This window comes from Balaenoptera musculus, chromosome 7, assembly GCF_009873245.2.
Source record: "Balaenoptera musculus isolate JJ_BM4_2016_0621 chromosome 7, mBalMus1.pri.v3, whole genome shotgun sequence".
Taxonomy (NCBI): domain Eukaryota; kingdom Metazoa; phylum Chordata; class Mammalia; order Artiodactyla; family Balaenopteridae; genus Balaenoptera; species Balaenoptera musculus.
The window spans coordinates 46,493,945-46,506,964 of NC_045791.1; the positions used below are offsets into that span (position 1 = coordinate 46,493,945).

Consider the following 13,020-nt stretch of genomic DNA (forward strand, 5'->3'; position numbering starts at 1 on the left):
ATTCAATGCGAAAGCAATTTTTAATGAGTATAAATTTTCAATGAAGGAGAATAAAATAAGGATGGAGGGAAACTGAAATATCATCATTATCATGATTAGGTAAATGATCACAGGGTATACCTGAATTCTGACTTTTATCTTATAATCTCTGAAACCATTTCCTCATGGATGCTCCATAGGAACTCCAGATTTAGGAGTTCAAACACTGATCTTATATTCTGTTCCTCCTCATCATTGTATTGATTCATTCAACAAATCTCTATTGAGCACTTAATATCTGCCTTAGACACTCTGCTAAATTCTGAGGCTACAACCATGAACAAAGTCCTTTCTTGCCAGAAACTTGGACTTAATAGAGAAAACAAAAGTTAATGACTAATTCAATAGAGTGTGACACGCTTTGTAAGAGAAAAGTGGGAGGAACATATTGTTGGGTAACCTAACCTAATCTATAGTCAAGAAAATTTTCCTGAAGAAATAGTATGTTACGTAAGCCCCAAAAAGGGGGAAAGGGTTACCTGGGTTGGAGAGAACGGTAAAGAAATGTGTTCAAGATAAAGGGACCAGTATGTGCAAGGGCCAAAGCCAAAGAAAACGTGTCAGAATAGAGTCTATTCCAAGGAATTGGCTAGCTGGAAAATAGAATGCAAGGAAGAGTGGCTAAAGATAATGCTGGAAATACAAAGGCCAAATCATGAAAGCCTCATAGCCCTTTTAAAAAGGCTTTATCCAAAGGCAGTAGGAAGCCATTGAAGTTTTTAAGTAGGGGAGTGAGTGGTATGATCAAGTATTTTTGAGAGATCACTCTGTAGAGTATAGAATGAACTTGAGGAGGGAGGGTATAGAGAAAGATCAGAAAAAGAAAGACCATCCAAGAATCTGCTATAGTAGTCTAGGAAAGAACGTGGCCCAGATTTGTGCAATGGCAATGGAAGTGGAGAGAAATACACAGATATAATTGACATTTCACAGCACTTGATACTTTCTAGGTTGCTGTTTGGAAAGCTGGTGGTAGCACGGTTACTGAGCTGTGAAGCTCTGGAGGAGATCAGGTCTTGAGGGAAGATACAGAGATCCATAGAAATGTAGAGTTTGATGTAACTGTAAGATATACAAATGGAGAGGTTGAACAAGTAGCCGAATAAATGGATCTAAAGTTCAGAAAGGAGGCACAAGTTTTAAAGCCACTTAAGACGGTATGTGAAGCCATGAGAATAAAGGAAAGAGTCTACAGGGTTGGAGTAAAATAAGGAGGGAGGAAAATTAATCCTAGGATGTAGCTGAGCATAGCAAGATTTAAGGGATGAGCAAAAAGGGCAACAAGTTTGTAAAGAAGACCAAGAAGAGGCATCCAGCAGGATAGGAAGAATGTAAGGATTTTGTTGACACGGAAAACAAAAGAAGGGAATGGTTCAAGAAGGAGAGAGTGACTAGCAGCACCAAAGTTGCTGAAAGAGCATGTAAGAAAGGTCTGAATTTTTTCCTTTTATGTGGCCACACAGTTTCAGGGAGGTGGGGGGAATGTCAGCGATTGAGTCCCAGCAAGTGAAGAAACGGTGATGCGCAAGAAGGTACATTATAAAGGGGGAGGGCAGGGAATGAGTTAGGGTTGCTGCTAAGGCAAACAAAGGGTGATTTTTTTGTAACGATTACAGAAAGGGAAAATTATATCTTAGCTGAGGGCGGACTGCTTTTTGGTTGTTGTAAAACAAACTACATCTACTTGGAAGGCCAAAGCCCAACTCAAAATTTCTGACATTTGTTCCTGTTGTTTGAATTTCCTATTTCTGCTGAAATTTTATTTGCTTGCGTTCCACCTAAACCTTGATGTGGAGCATGGTCCTTTCTCTGGACTTTCTACCACAACTCTCTTCCAAATCATTTGTATGTGTGGAGACTTCATATCAGGTTTGGGAAAATGAAAGGTTGTTAAATTGCAGAACCACAGAGCAAACATCCCAAGAAATATGTCCTCAATATCCATGTTCTTAAGAGTCTTTTTTACCACCTGGTCTCAGGACTTTCTCAGGCCATCTTTCTCCTCAGCTTCCAGCCTCCCACCATCTCATTAGGCCCCTTCATTCATCCTGTTGCTGCCTCCCCAGTCCACTTCCATGCCCAAATTATCTTCCAATGCAAAATGAAGTTCTCTGTACTTACCTATTTTTTTCAGCATCAAGCCTTCAGGCCTACCTTCCTATATAAAGAGGTTCTAAATAAAGAGAATTATTTTTCAAAGAATTCCAGTGACATCTGTTAAAATTGGAACTTTGTTACCATCATAATTATCACAATCTTCCTAGTTTCTTTGGCCCTAAACCTACTAATAATTTTCAACTCCTCCCTTTGCTTCTCCAATGTCTGATGATAACACTGATGATTCCCCACTCCATAAAATCATTTTTTCATGCCCATGGGTCTAGAGCAGGCTCTCCTGATTATTGCCCAGATTATTGCAATGGCTTCTTGATGAGCTCTTTGGTTTAAAAGAGATAAAAAGACTAATAAAGCCCATTCCTGATTTCAACCAGGTAAAAATGAAATGGGGTGCCCGGCTATGGCTTTCCTTAACTAAAATGTAAACCACTTTGCCAAGCTTGCCTTTCCAGTCCTATTAGCCATGGCCTTCCCCTCTGTCACATGCCCTGTGTACTTCAGTTACAATGAAGCTATCATTTGCTGAAAAACTCTTAAATTCAATCTGTGCACTTTCCATGCTGCCTGGCATTGCCACTCCCCCTTTGACGACACTGTCGGCTGTTTCTCCAAGGTTTTGTAAATATAAATCCTACAGGCCTTCCAGGACCCATCTCATTCTTCCCATCATTCAGCAAGTGTAACCAATGTCTCTCTCCCATTGTATTTATAACACTTATCCAGCTTGGCTTCTAGGACACATATTTGTGTATCCAATACTCTAATATTCAATTCTGCATCTCTAAAAGTGCCTTTCACATAATAGGCACTCAGTACATGCTGAAGTGAACTTAACAAGCACACAAGGTGACAGCATTGTTTTCAGCTCCTAATCAGATTGCCAGCATTACAAGAGCTTCTGAGGGGAGCAGAATCCACTCTAAGTGTACAACCAGGGACACGTTCATTCAGTGAAAGTTTACTAATTTCCCAGAGATGCACCATCACCTAGGAGTCCTTTTTTCTTCCTCCACTCAGCCATGTGTTAGCTCAATTCCTGTGTTGTCTAGGTGGGGGTCTCTGGAGCAGGTTTTCAATCTTCTATACTTCCCATCCTATCAATGTTATTTGGGGGGAGGGAGATGGAAAGTATGAGAATCTCAAATCTCACTTTATATTTATTAATCAGCAAGTGGAAGGAAGCACGGGAGTCTGTAGGATCTGGTGCAGTTAGGGACAGCTGTCCACATAGTCCCTACAGATGGTCTGGGTACCCCCCACTGTACTGTAACTGTGGCTACTTCCACAAAAGCAGTGTTATACAAAGGACTGAAACCAGGGCAGAGGCACGATGTATGACGTATATTGTGTCGTTCTTGGCAGGAAGGGCAAACAAGTGGTAGCACAGCAAGTATACTCAGTGGTGGAATGGGCAATGTCCCAGGGAGGTGGAGTACCTAAATGTACAATCACTAATATAATAAAAAATACATCGATTAAGATTCTAGACCATGTGCTGAGCACTTTACATCAATGATTTCATTTCACACACACACCCCCGCCCCCCCACTAAAGAAGAGGTGGTGATGGTGATTGTAATACCCTCTACAGAAAAGAAGAAACTGTGATTTGACCAAGGCTACATAGCTACTATGTAATGGCCTGGAATCCAAATCCGCAAAGTCTAACCTCAGAGCTATAATCTTAATTCTAGTTTCTAATGCCTTGTGTATCACGTGGGGTTGAATTAGGAACTGGTGAATTTTTTATAATTACAAAGTGAACCAGCATGGTAAAGGACTAGTCACCTGATACCCCACTGTAGAAACAAGTATTTATGCTGGTTAAAAATTCACTCAGATCCCTTTCTCAAATTGGGTGATCTCTGCAATGATGTTTTGGGTGAGTATAGTTATGTGCTCAGCCCAAAGGCTTGCCTTTCTCTTGTTCACATCTATAATTTGTGGTCTGAGATACATGCAGTTAGAGACATTACAAGCAGTGCCCTGGTTATGAGCATGCCTAAGTGTCACAGATGGTAAAAGTGTAGGAGCCAGTGCTGGCAGGAGGTGATAATCCCACAAGAGGCAGGTATGAAGGTTTGGTTGAGTGTTCAATAAGTGTTACAAGAACCCTGCATCTCAAGCAAACTACTCTGTGCCCCACTGGTGTGGGTTAACACTGACTGAGAATCAGCTCCTGTATTCCCTACAGAACGTGAGACAGAAAACTAGAACGTGAGACAGAAAACTGTTGCTTTATATGGGCAACAATCAACACAGCCAGGAGACACAGCAGGCCACGCTACAGCAGCGTTTCCACCCAGGGTCCACCTACATATACAATTGTACAGTTATGTTTCTATAATTACTGTGCTTTGAAATTCTATTTATTTTCTGCATTTAAAGACATTCTGTGAAGAGGGTCCATAAATTTCACCAGGCTGCTAGATGGATCCAAGGCACAGAAAAGCTTAAGAATGCCTGGCAATAGAGGGAAGAGCTTTCTAAATATGGAGCCAGCTTGAAACACCAAATTGTAACCATAACCAATGATAATCTTTCCTCTTCAGAGAAATCATAATCCAGGTGATAGTCTGATATCCCTACCGTAACACAACTACCATATGTAGAGTTGGCACTGCTGGTGATCAGAAGCTAGAGACCCCATGGGCCTCTGATTAACTGATGCTGACCACCCTAAAATAGAGCTAAGATAAAAATCTCCAACTAATATACTCAAATCAGTCAGGTCTTTGCACCATTATACACGTGAAACAAGTAATTATTCTGAATTGAAACACTCATAATTTTTATCTTGTTTGACCTAGGTTTCCTGAATGTTTCAAAATAAATAATTCTTCCATTTAAAAAAATGAAAAAGAACAATGTGGACCAGATCTGCTGGGTTTTTTTTCTTTCTAGGAGAATAAAGTATACTAACTCCAACATAATGAAAAGAAAAAAAGAAGAAAACATAGAGCTAATCTGACCTAATCCCACTCTAAAATGGTGCAAGATAGCAAAACTTGGCTAAACCAAAATGAAAAATAACCCAAAGGTAATTCACATTTTTCTTGGAAATCCATTTTAATACTGTACTAACTCTTGATGTGTCTGACACTCTCAGATTTAATTTCATATAAGATTTACATACATACACACGTGTTCAAAACCTTTTATCCGAAGGAATCAGGAAGGATAATGTCAGCCTTTCCTCAATAATTTTTCTTGACTCATGCTTTAAGACCAAAATGAGCAATTATGTACAAAATCTGGGCTCCACAATAATTAATTTAGATTGTGAATGAAGTTAGAGGCACAAATAACAAAGACAAGCACAAATTGGTCAACTTATGAGAGTCTAGCATTTAAAATATTACATTTTCTGATATTGTCAATTTGACCCTGGTGCAAAATAAGAAAATGCATATCAGTTCAAAACACAAAGTATTTTTATAAATCAGAAATAAGTCAGAAATAATCAGAGATACTCTACAAGGTTGAAAGGGTCAAGTGTGTTTACCTCTTGCTCCTCTATTTAGGGGTCCTATGTGTCATTTAAGCCTTTGTAGACACCAGATCGATATTTTATAGCATCAGATTTATGTTCTAAGTTTCAGTGTTTTAAGAATTAGGTTTGCTTTGGCTAAAAGCAAATTGAGTATTTTTAAAATTCTGCCAGTAATTCTTTTTCAGTAATAATTGATTTTATTAGCATTGTATGAATGTTTTCAGATGCTCTATTACCAAAAATGAATCGCTTTTATTTAAAACTACAGTATGCATTTTTGAAATATTGTTCTTAAAAAATCTTCTTAACTTTCCCAAAATGTTGTTACGAGGATCAGAGGAGATGAGCAATATTTTGTATGATTTTAACATTTATTTAATGTTTTATTTCTCATCTTTTTTTAGAACAGTGAATACCCTTCTCACAAAAAGGAGGAAAAATAGAGTTATAAATCCCAACGAAAACTTTCTAGATGGTCTCAGTGAGGTGATAAGGGAGGTGGGTGCCTCACGTTTCCAAAACCTTTTCCATACCGACATTGCCAAGGTAAGATGATGAAAAGGGAGTAGGCAAAGAGAATAGCATGGATTTACCTATTTGGATCTTAATAGATTTTGCATCTTTGATTTTAACATTTTGATCAGGTTAATCATCTAGTTGTATAAGGATCTAAAGAAACTTCTGAAAGTTACAGCGTGGGGCAAATGTTAAATATTAACGTGAAAAATGTTACACTGTGACAGATTACATGCCATGAGAAAGCATGTGCAAATTATATAAATCCCCTCTATATTTTAATCATTTCCTTAAAAACAAGTAGATAGTTCCAATCAATCCTTAAGTGAATGAAAAAAATGTAGTGAATATAACGTGTCACTAATAGGTACAATATCAGTGTAAATATTATAGTATAATTAATAATATGTAATAAAAGTCATCCTGAAAAAAATCAATATATCAATACTTCAAAATAATTTTAAGCTGCTATTTCAAAATATGATTTGATTTTAAGGTTATAATAAACTCAGAAAATATACAATTCAAAATAGTTTTTAGTTTTTTTTTTTTTTATATAAATTTATTTATTTATTTTTGGCTGTGTTGGGTCTTCGTTTCTGTGCGAGGGCTTTCTCCAGTTGCAGCGAGTGGGGGCCACTCTTCATTGCGGTGCGCGGGCCTCTCACTGTCGCGGAGCACAGGCTCCAGACGCACAGGTTCAGTAGTTGTGGCCCACGGGCTCAGTTGCTCCGCGGCACGTGGGATCTTCCCAGACCAGGGCTCGAACCCGTGTCCCCTGCATTGGCAGGCAGAAGCTTAACCACTGCGCCACCAGGGAAGCCCAGTTTTTAGTTTTATTAACAGGTTGTGAGTAGCTTCTTTTAATTGTTAACTCAAGTTTTTGTCATACTTCTTAAGTTACAAAAACAGTAGTTAATTGAAATTCAGTCCACAAATAATTCATTCTGAGCCCCAACTTTTTTTCATATTTTGTGGTTGAGAATTCTAATGTTGCTATAGTAAATAAGGACAGAAAGATGTTTAAAATGTGCATATTTGAAGAAAATATTATAGTAATGGAAAATCACACAAGAACACACCAGATTATTTTTTTTCGGAGGTTTAATTTTAACTAATTAATATTTCAATGATGAAGGTAATGTCAATCCAAATCTTTACTTATTTGTAATGCACAAACTATTTTTTGTAACTTGTAAGAGAAATAGATTCTTTTCACCATGGCAATGCTTTCACCCTTATTTATGGTCTTTCTTTTTCTTGAGTCCTTTTTCTTCAGCAGTTTAACAAGTCACTTCTTGTTTGGCTAAAGTGCAATCCTAGCACAATAATGTTTCAGCTTGCAAGGAAGAACGCCCTTATTGAGTTGATAGAACTCCACCAGCTGGATTAGATCCGTAAATCTTGTGTGCCCATCATCCAGGGTGTGGAACATTTCACCATCATCTTCCACCTGCAACAGGAAAAACAACAAACTGGTAAGAAGGGCAAAATACCCAGAAAGACAATCATATTCTATTGCATACTGCATCTTTAAATGCCAAAATTGATGTATTTATAACACTAAAGGACAGTGAAAAGAATGTTATGGCATGTCCACTTCTTCTTTGTAACTTCCCTTGCATTTAAAAGAAATACCATCTGATCCTAAGGTAAGCAGTGTGGCTCTACTTTCTCTGTCTCTAAATTCTCTTAACGTTCAGTAGTTAGAATAGTAGGATTATTCTGAATCAATACAGTACACAGTGAGAAATCGGCACTATTCAGTGTAAAAGTAAACAAAAGATTTTAATACTCCCACCTACAGAAATTAATTTCCATTTCTAGTTGTTGTCTACCTAAAGCCTTACTTAATATATTAAAAATGAATATTCACCATAATTTGTATCAGTAAACTGATTCTGGAGCAATCAAATATTGTGTTAGTGGAATGACAGCATTTTGGGGTTTTTCTGTTTTTGTTTTCTGCAGTGAGATCTTCAGGCATTAAGCAATTCATACGTGCCAGGGACATCGCTCACATAATCAATGAAGTGGGGAAGATAACTTCACATGGACTTTAGATAGTTCCAAAAAGAGGTCATTCAAAAAAAAGAAAACACTAGCAACTTAGCAATCTGATGTAATACTTTCTTGAAAGTAGACTGAATCTCTGTTCCACACTATCTGGTTCCAATACACAGACCACATGCATACATACACGTTCACACACACACACACACACACACACACACACACACACAAAAGCAGAAGCAACAAAAAAAATCCCAAAGCAAGTTGTGCCACATGAAAGCAGAATTACAGAAAATTTTTAAATGTGCTCAGAATAGTTTAAATAATGATCTCCAGTTCCACAGCACCTGTGTACCTATCCATAATGATTAAAAACAAAACTACAAAAAACACCAAAAAAACATTTTTGGGACAAGAGAGGTGAAGGGGCTTGAAAATAACGATTTTTAAAGAACCACTAGAGGAATTCAGGGGAAGGAATTCTCAGTGGCCTTTTAACAATAGGTGGCATGGGGTCTATACAATATTACCAAATCATATTTCATGGGAAAAGGGAAATTTAATTTTTGCAATTCCTGTATTTCTTATATTAATTCAGGCTCATAAAACCATTTCTGCCAAACTTAACTCTAGTCAAAGCACAAGTTCCCAAATTATATTTAATAAAAGAGCCAAAAAAAACTAAAGTTTCCAAAAGCTTATGCATTAAGATCATCTCTAATATACAAATATGAAATCACAAATTACTTACTGGTATAATTTGAAAGTGCTTTATTTTTTGTCCATGACTCATTGACAGTACGAAAGTTTTGGGGTTGCTCTGACTATCCCGTACCAAGAAAACCCTAAAGAGAGAGAAGGATTTCAATATTTTTCTACATTTACTCATGGATTTCATAGAAATATAGCCTGTACCAAATCCAGGAAGTATATTCATAAATGTAGCCAGAGTTTTCCTTTACTATGTATTCAATGATGGGATTATCCAACATGGTACACAATATGGTATAACATAAACCTTATACTATAAAACTATCATCAGAGCTAATTTAATTTTTTTTTTTTAAAGGGACCATATTTAATTTTTATTTATTTATTTATTTATTTTTGGCTGTGTTGGGTCTTCGTTTCTGTGCGAGGGCTTTCTCCAGTCGCGGCAAGCGGGGGCCACTCCTCATCGCGGTGCGCGGGCCTCTCACTATCACGGCCTCTCTCGTTGCGGAGCACAGGCTCCAGACGCACAGGCTCAGTAGTTGTGGCTCACGGGCCTAGTTGCTCCGTGGCATGTGGGATCTTCCCAGACCAGGGCCCGAACCCGTGTCCCCTGCACTGGCAGGCAGATTCTCAACCACTGCGCCACCAGGGAAGCCCCGCTAATTTAATTTTAATAGGATAAATACACAGCCATTTGTCAGATTGCTTGCTCACAATAACCAATATAATGCTATATTATTAATATAATAATTAGTGCTATGTCCTTTTTCCACTGGGAAAGCTGGGTATTCACATGTAACTCTTTGGTACAGAGAATAAGGCATTAGCATATTGTTATTTTAACTTCTGGGTCATGTTAGGCCCTAAAAAAAGAAAATTATTTAGAGTGAAATAGTTTTTAACTCCCTCTTCTACACTGGATCCTTTCTTTTGATTCTGGTTCCTACTATTACATACACAAGAGAAAGTGAGAAATGAATATATTCTAAAAAATCAATCCTGAAATCATTTATTAAATGTTTGAGCAAAATATTTTAAGTAAAAGAAACACCCAAACAACATGTAATTTAACCTTGAAGAATGCAGCAGAAAAGCCTCCATAACAGGCTAGAAAAACAAAACATGGCCTAATGGCCTGAGAAAAATGCTGCCAGGCGTGGATTCTTATTAACTGGCAATTCAGTGCATAACCAGCTTTATATTAATTGTTGGCAAACAGACTGTGCAAACAGTCCCCACTGGTGACTCCAATACTAATCTCACTGTGCCTGGGCGAAGAGACAGCCAAATCTGAGCCATCACAGATGTCTGATGAGATTATCCATTTCATCTGTGCTGTGTGAGGTTCCGACATTACATCTCTAGGAGATGGGACAAAAGGGAGTTTCACTGGTCAATCAAGCTTAATTCTCTCCCCATTCCTGAGTAGAACACCACTACCACCTAGTGGATTGCCTGGCATCATCACATCTTTCCAAAAGAATACCCCAAATAACCCATTTTTTAATTAAAAATTTAAAAAAATAAAGATACTGTCATTCTTTATGCAATTATTTCATTCAATTTACAAAAAATGGGCTCAGAAATAAGGGAAATTATAATCCTCCAAAACATTTTGACAATTCTTTGTGATTTATTTCTTTTCTTGGTCTTAGATGGTAATTCTGCTGATTGCTCAGATTTATATCTGAAAAGACCGTGTTCCATGCAGAGAAGTATATTGAAATCTTTTCTTATTTAGAGTCTACTGAAATGCTGACTTGCTATTAATAATCTTCCATGTGAAGGTGCATTTTTATCCAAATGTCAGTATTAAATCACCTTGAAATTTTGCCATCATCTTAAGCCAACCCATGAAGATATAAGATCCCATTACCACTTGTTTAAATTGATGCTGGTTTTATTTCTCATCCAAACCTCAATACAAGCTCCTTAACTTGTATTGCATTTGGGAAGAGAATTCAGCTAGTATTATAGGAAGTATTGATATCTGAAATACTGAGTAATCTGAGAAAAAGAAAATTCTTTAGATCATAAATCTTGCATAATAAATTTTCTGTTTCTCCTGTCTCTTCTGTGGTATCCCACTAAAAGATAACATGAGAAGAGTCAAAAAGTACTGTTTTCATAGGTTTATATTCCTTTAAACTGTTAAAATTTAGAGAAAAGAAAACAGGGGTGTAAACAGAAAGAAAAAAATAAGACAGTCTAAATATATGAGAAACAGCTTTTTACTTTGACACACCCTGCATCAAACCTAAAAAAATGTATAACACGTAAGATAGTGTCATGACACAAACCATACTTTGCAAACATATTATTTGTTCAAATCAAAATGTTGACATGCCAAAACAAGTTCAGTTTTCCCCCCATCAATTAATATCTGAGATGCACAGAATGGGTAATATTACTGATCACTGGTTAAGAGCAGAGCATCCTATTCAGCTATCTTCTCCTTATGCGCAAATACTAAGCACACACTATGTAACAGGTACTGTATAGGTACTGCTAGGATTCAATGACAACCATCCTTATAGAATAAAGTCACTTCTGTTTTAATAAGCTGAAGTCAAAACTCTGTGTGTGTGTTGAATAAGTCATTACTGATTATAGGAGAAATCAAAATCAGTGCTACTCAGAATCAAACTTACCCGTCCACTAGACCTTGCTGAATGATCAATCGCTGAGCTTCCTCTCTAGAAATTTTGTGGTGAAACCATGGTTGGGACCGGTGGATAGCTGAAGAAATAAAGTGGAGGAATACAGAGATTTGTTTGAAATGATCACAACTTAATTATGTGTACTTTCTACCCTAACCCCGCAATGACTACATCTAAATGCACGTCTTGCCACCCAGTTAGTCACAGTGAATAGGCAGAGACATACCCATGTTTGTGGCACAGCTCTGTGAAGATGCAGTGGGGCTACCATGAGTGCCCAGGCGTAAACATCCTTTTTTCTGTGCAAGGAAGTGGGAAACAAATTTTAACTTTCGGGGAGAAACAAATTCAAATCATAAATATTTTGAAGAACAGGAAGCTAATTTGTACCCTCCAAGCTAGTCCTTCTTCAACTGCAACTGAAAGGGCTTCAGTGGGATTTTCTATAACTCTGCTTTTCTGGCCTGAGAAGTCCATTGCTACCAGGGAATTCTCTGATATACTTCTCTGGGGAAAAAAAAGCACATTTTTTACCTTGAAAACATCTTTGAAGTTACCTTTCAGTGCTTTGCTGGCAATACGTTTCCATTTTAGGATGTGGTTCCAAAGGTGGCTAGCAGGAAATTAAAAAGTTAACAATACATATTCAACAGAAAATGGTGCTATAAAATATTTTGGTTAAATAAGTTATACAGTTATTTGTTAAGGTCATTGAATTAAGTGTTGAATAAAGAGATTAAAAGCTTTCAAGGTAAGCATGTCTTTCTTCTAAAGCAACCCTATCTCTTCATATTTAGAAAAGAATAACCTTTCCTGTGGCTAAGAAGATCCATCACTTCCAAACTCACCTCTCTATTATGCTTTGAGATTCATTAATGATCATTTAAATGTCAAATCTGTCTACTTATTAAGATTCAAGATACACTAAAGCTGTAACAGACTGACTTACATCACTTCTTTAGAAACAAATAGTACCCATATTTTATAACAAATCAACAATATGTATTTTAAAAGTTTATCACATCAACTTTTCTCTAACTTAGAAAATGAAATTTAGTGAAATAATTCAGATAACTCCATAATATTAAAATTTCTATGATTTAATACGTGAATGTTTTTTCATCTTGTGAGCATGAACATGGCAAAATGAGAGCTGCAAAAATAAGTCTGAATGACAAAAGAAGAACTGATATAAAAGGAAGACATCTTTAAACAAACATAATTTTAAACAAGTAATAAAGTCATCTTTTTTGCGAATTACTTTTTGTGTTCATAGTCTCTGAAGGTGAAAATAAAACATCCAAAACCTGGACCTTATTTTTATTTTTTTCTTTGTTTAGGGCTCTACTTCGTAACCGTCTTTTAAAAAGTGTGCCAACCCAAGTCATGCATCCTAAAAAAAAAAAACAGTTGTCAGAATCTTCAGTTAAGAGTGTCACTCAGGATGGGGAGGGGGAAGGGTAAGCTG

The 13,020-nt window shown here is 37.0% G+C and overlaps 1 protein-coding gene across 7 annotated transcripts in view; it reads right to left on the reverse strand.

Annotated features, from left to right (window-relative positions):
• Positions 1–7,251: 7,251 nt before the first annotated feature.
• Positions 7,252–13,020, reverse strand: part of GRB14 (growth factor receptor bound protein 14) — a 177,945-nt gene continuing 172,176 nt past the window's right edge. For all 7 annotated transcript variants that reach the window (XM_036858656.1, XM_036858655.1, XM_036858653.1 and 4 more), the window contains 5 exons: positions 11,943–12,059; positions 11,779–11,851; positions 11,544–11,631; positions 8,930–9,023; positions 7,252–7,618 (listed from right to left, as the gene is read on the reverse strand). In XM_036858656.1, coding sequence (XP_036714551.1) covers positions 7,472–7,618; positions 8,930–9,023; positions 11,544–11,631; positions 11,779–11,851; positions 11,943–12,059 — 519 coding nt within the window. In that variant the 3' untranslated portion in view covers positions 7,252–7,471. The remainder of the gene's footprint in view (positions 7,619–8,929; positions 9,024–11,543; positions 11,632–11,778; positions 11,852–11,942; positions 12,060–13,020) is intronic.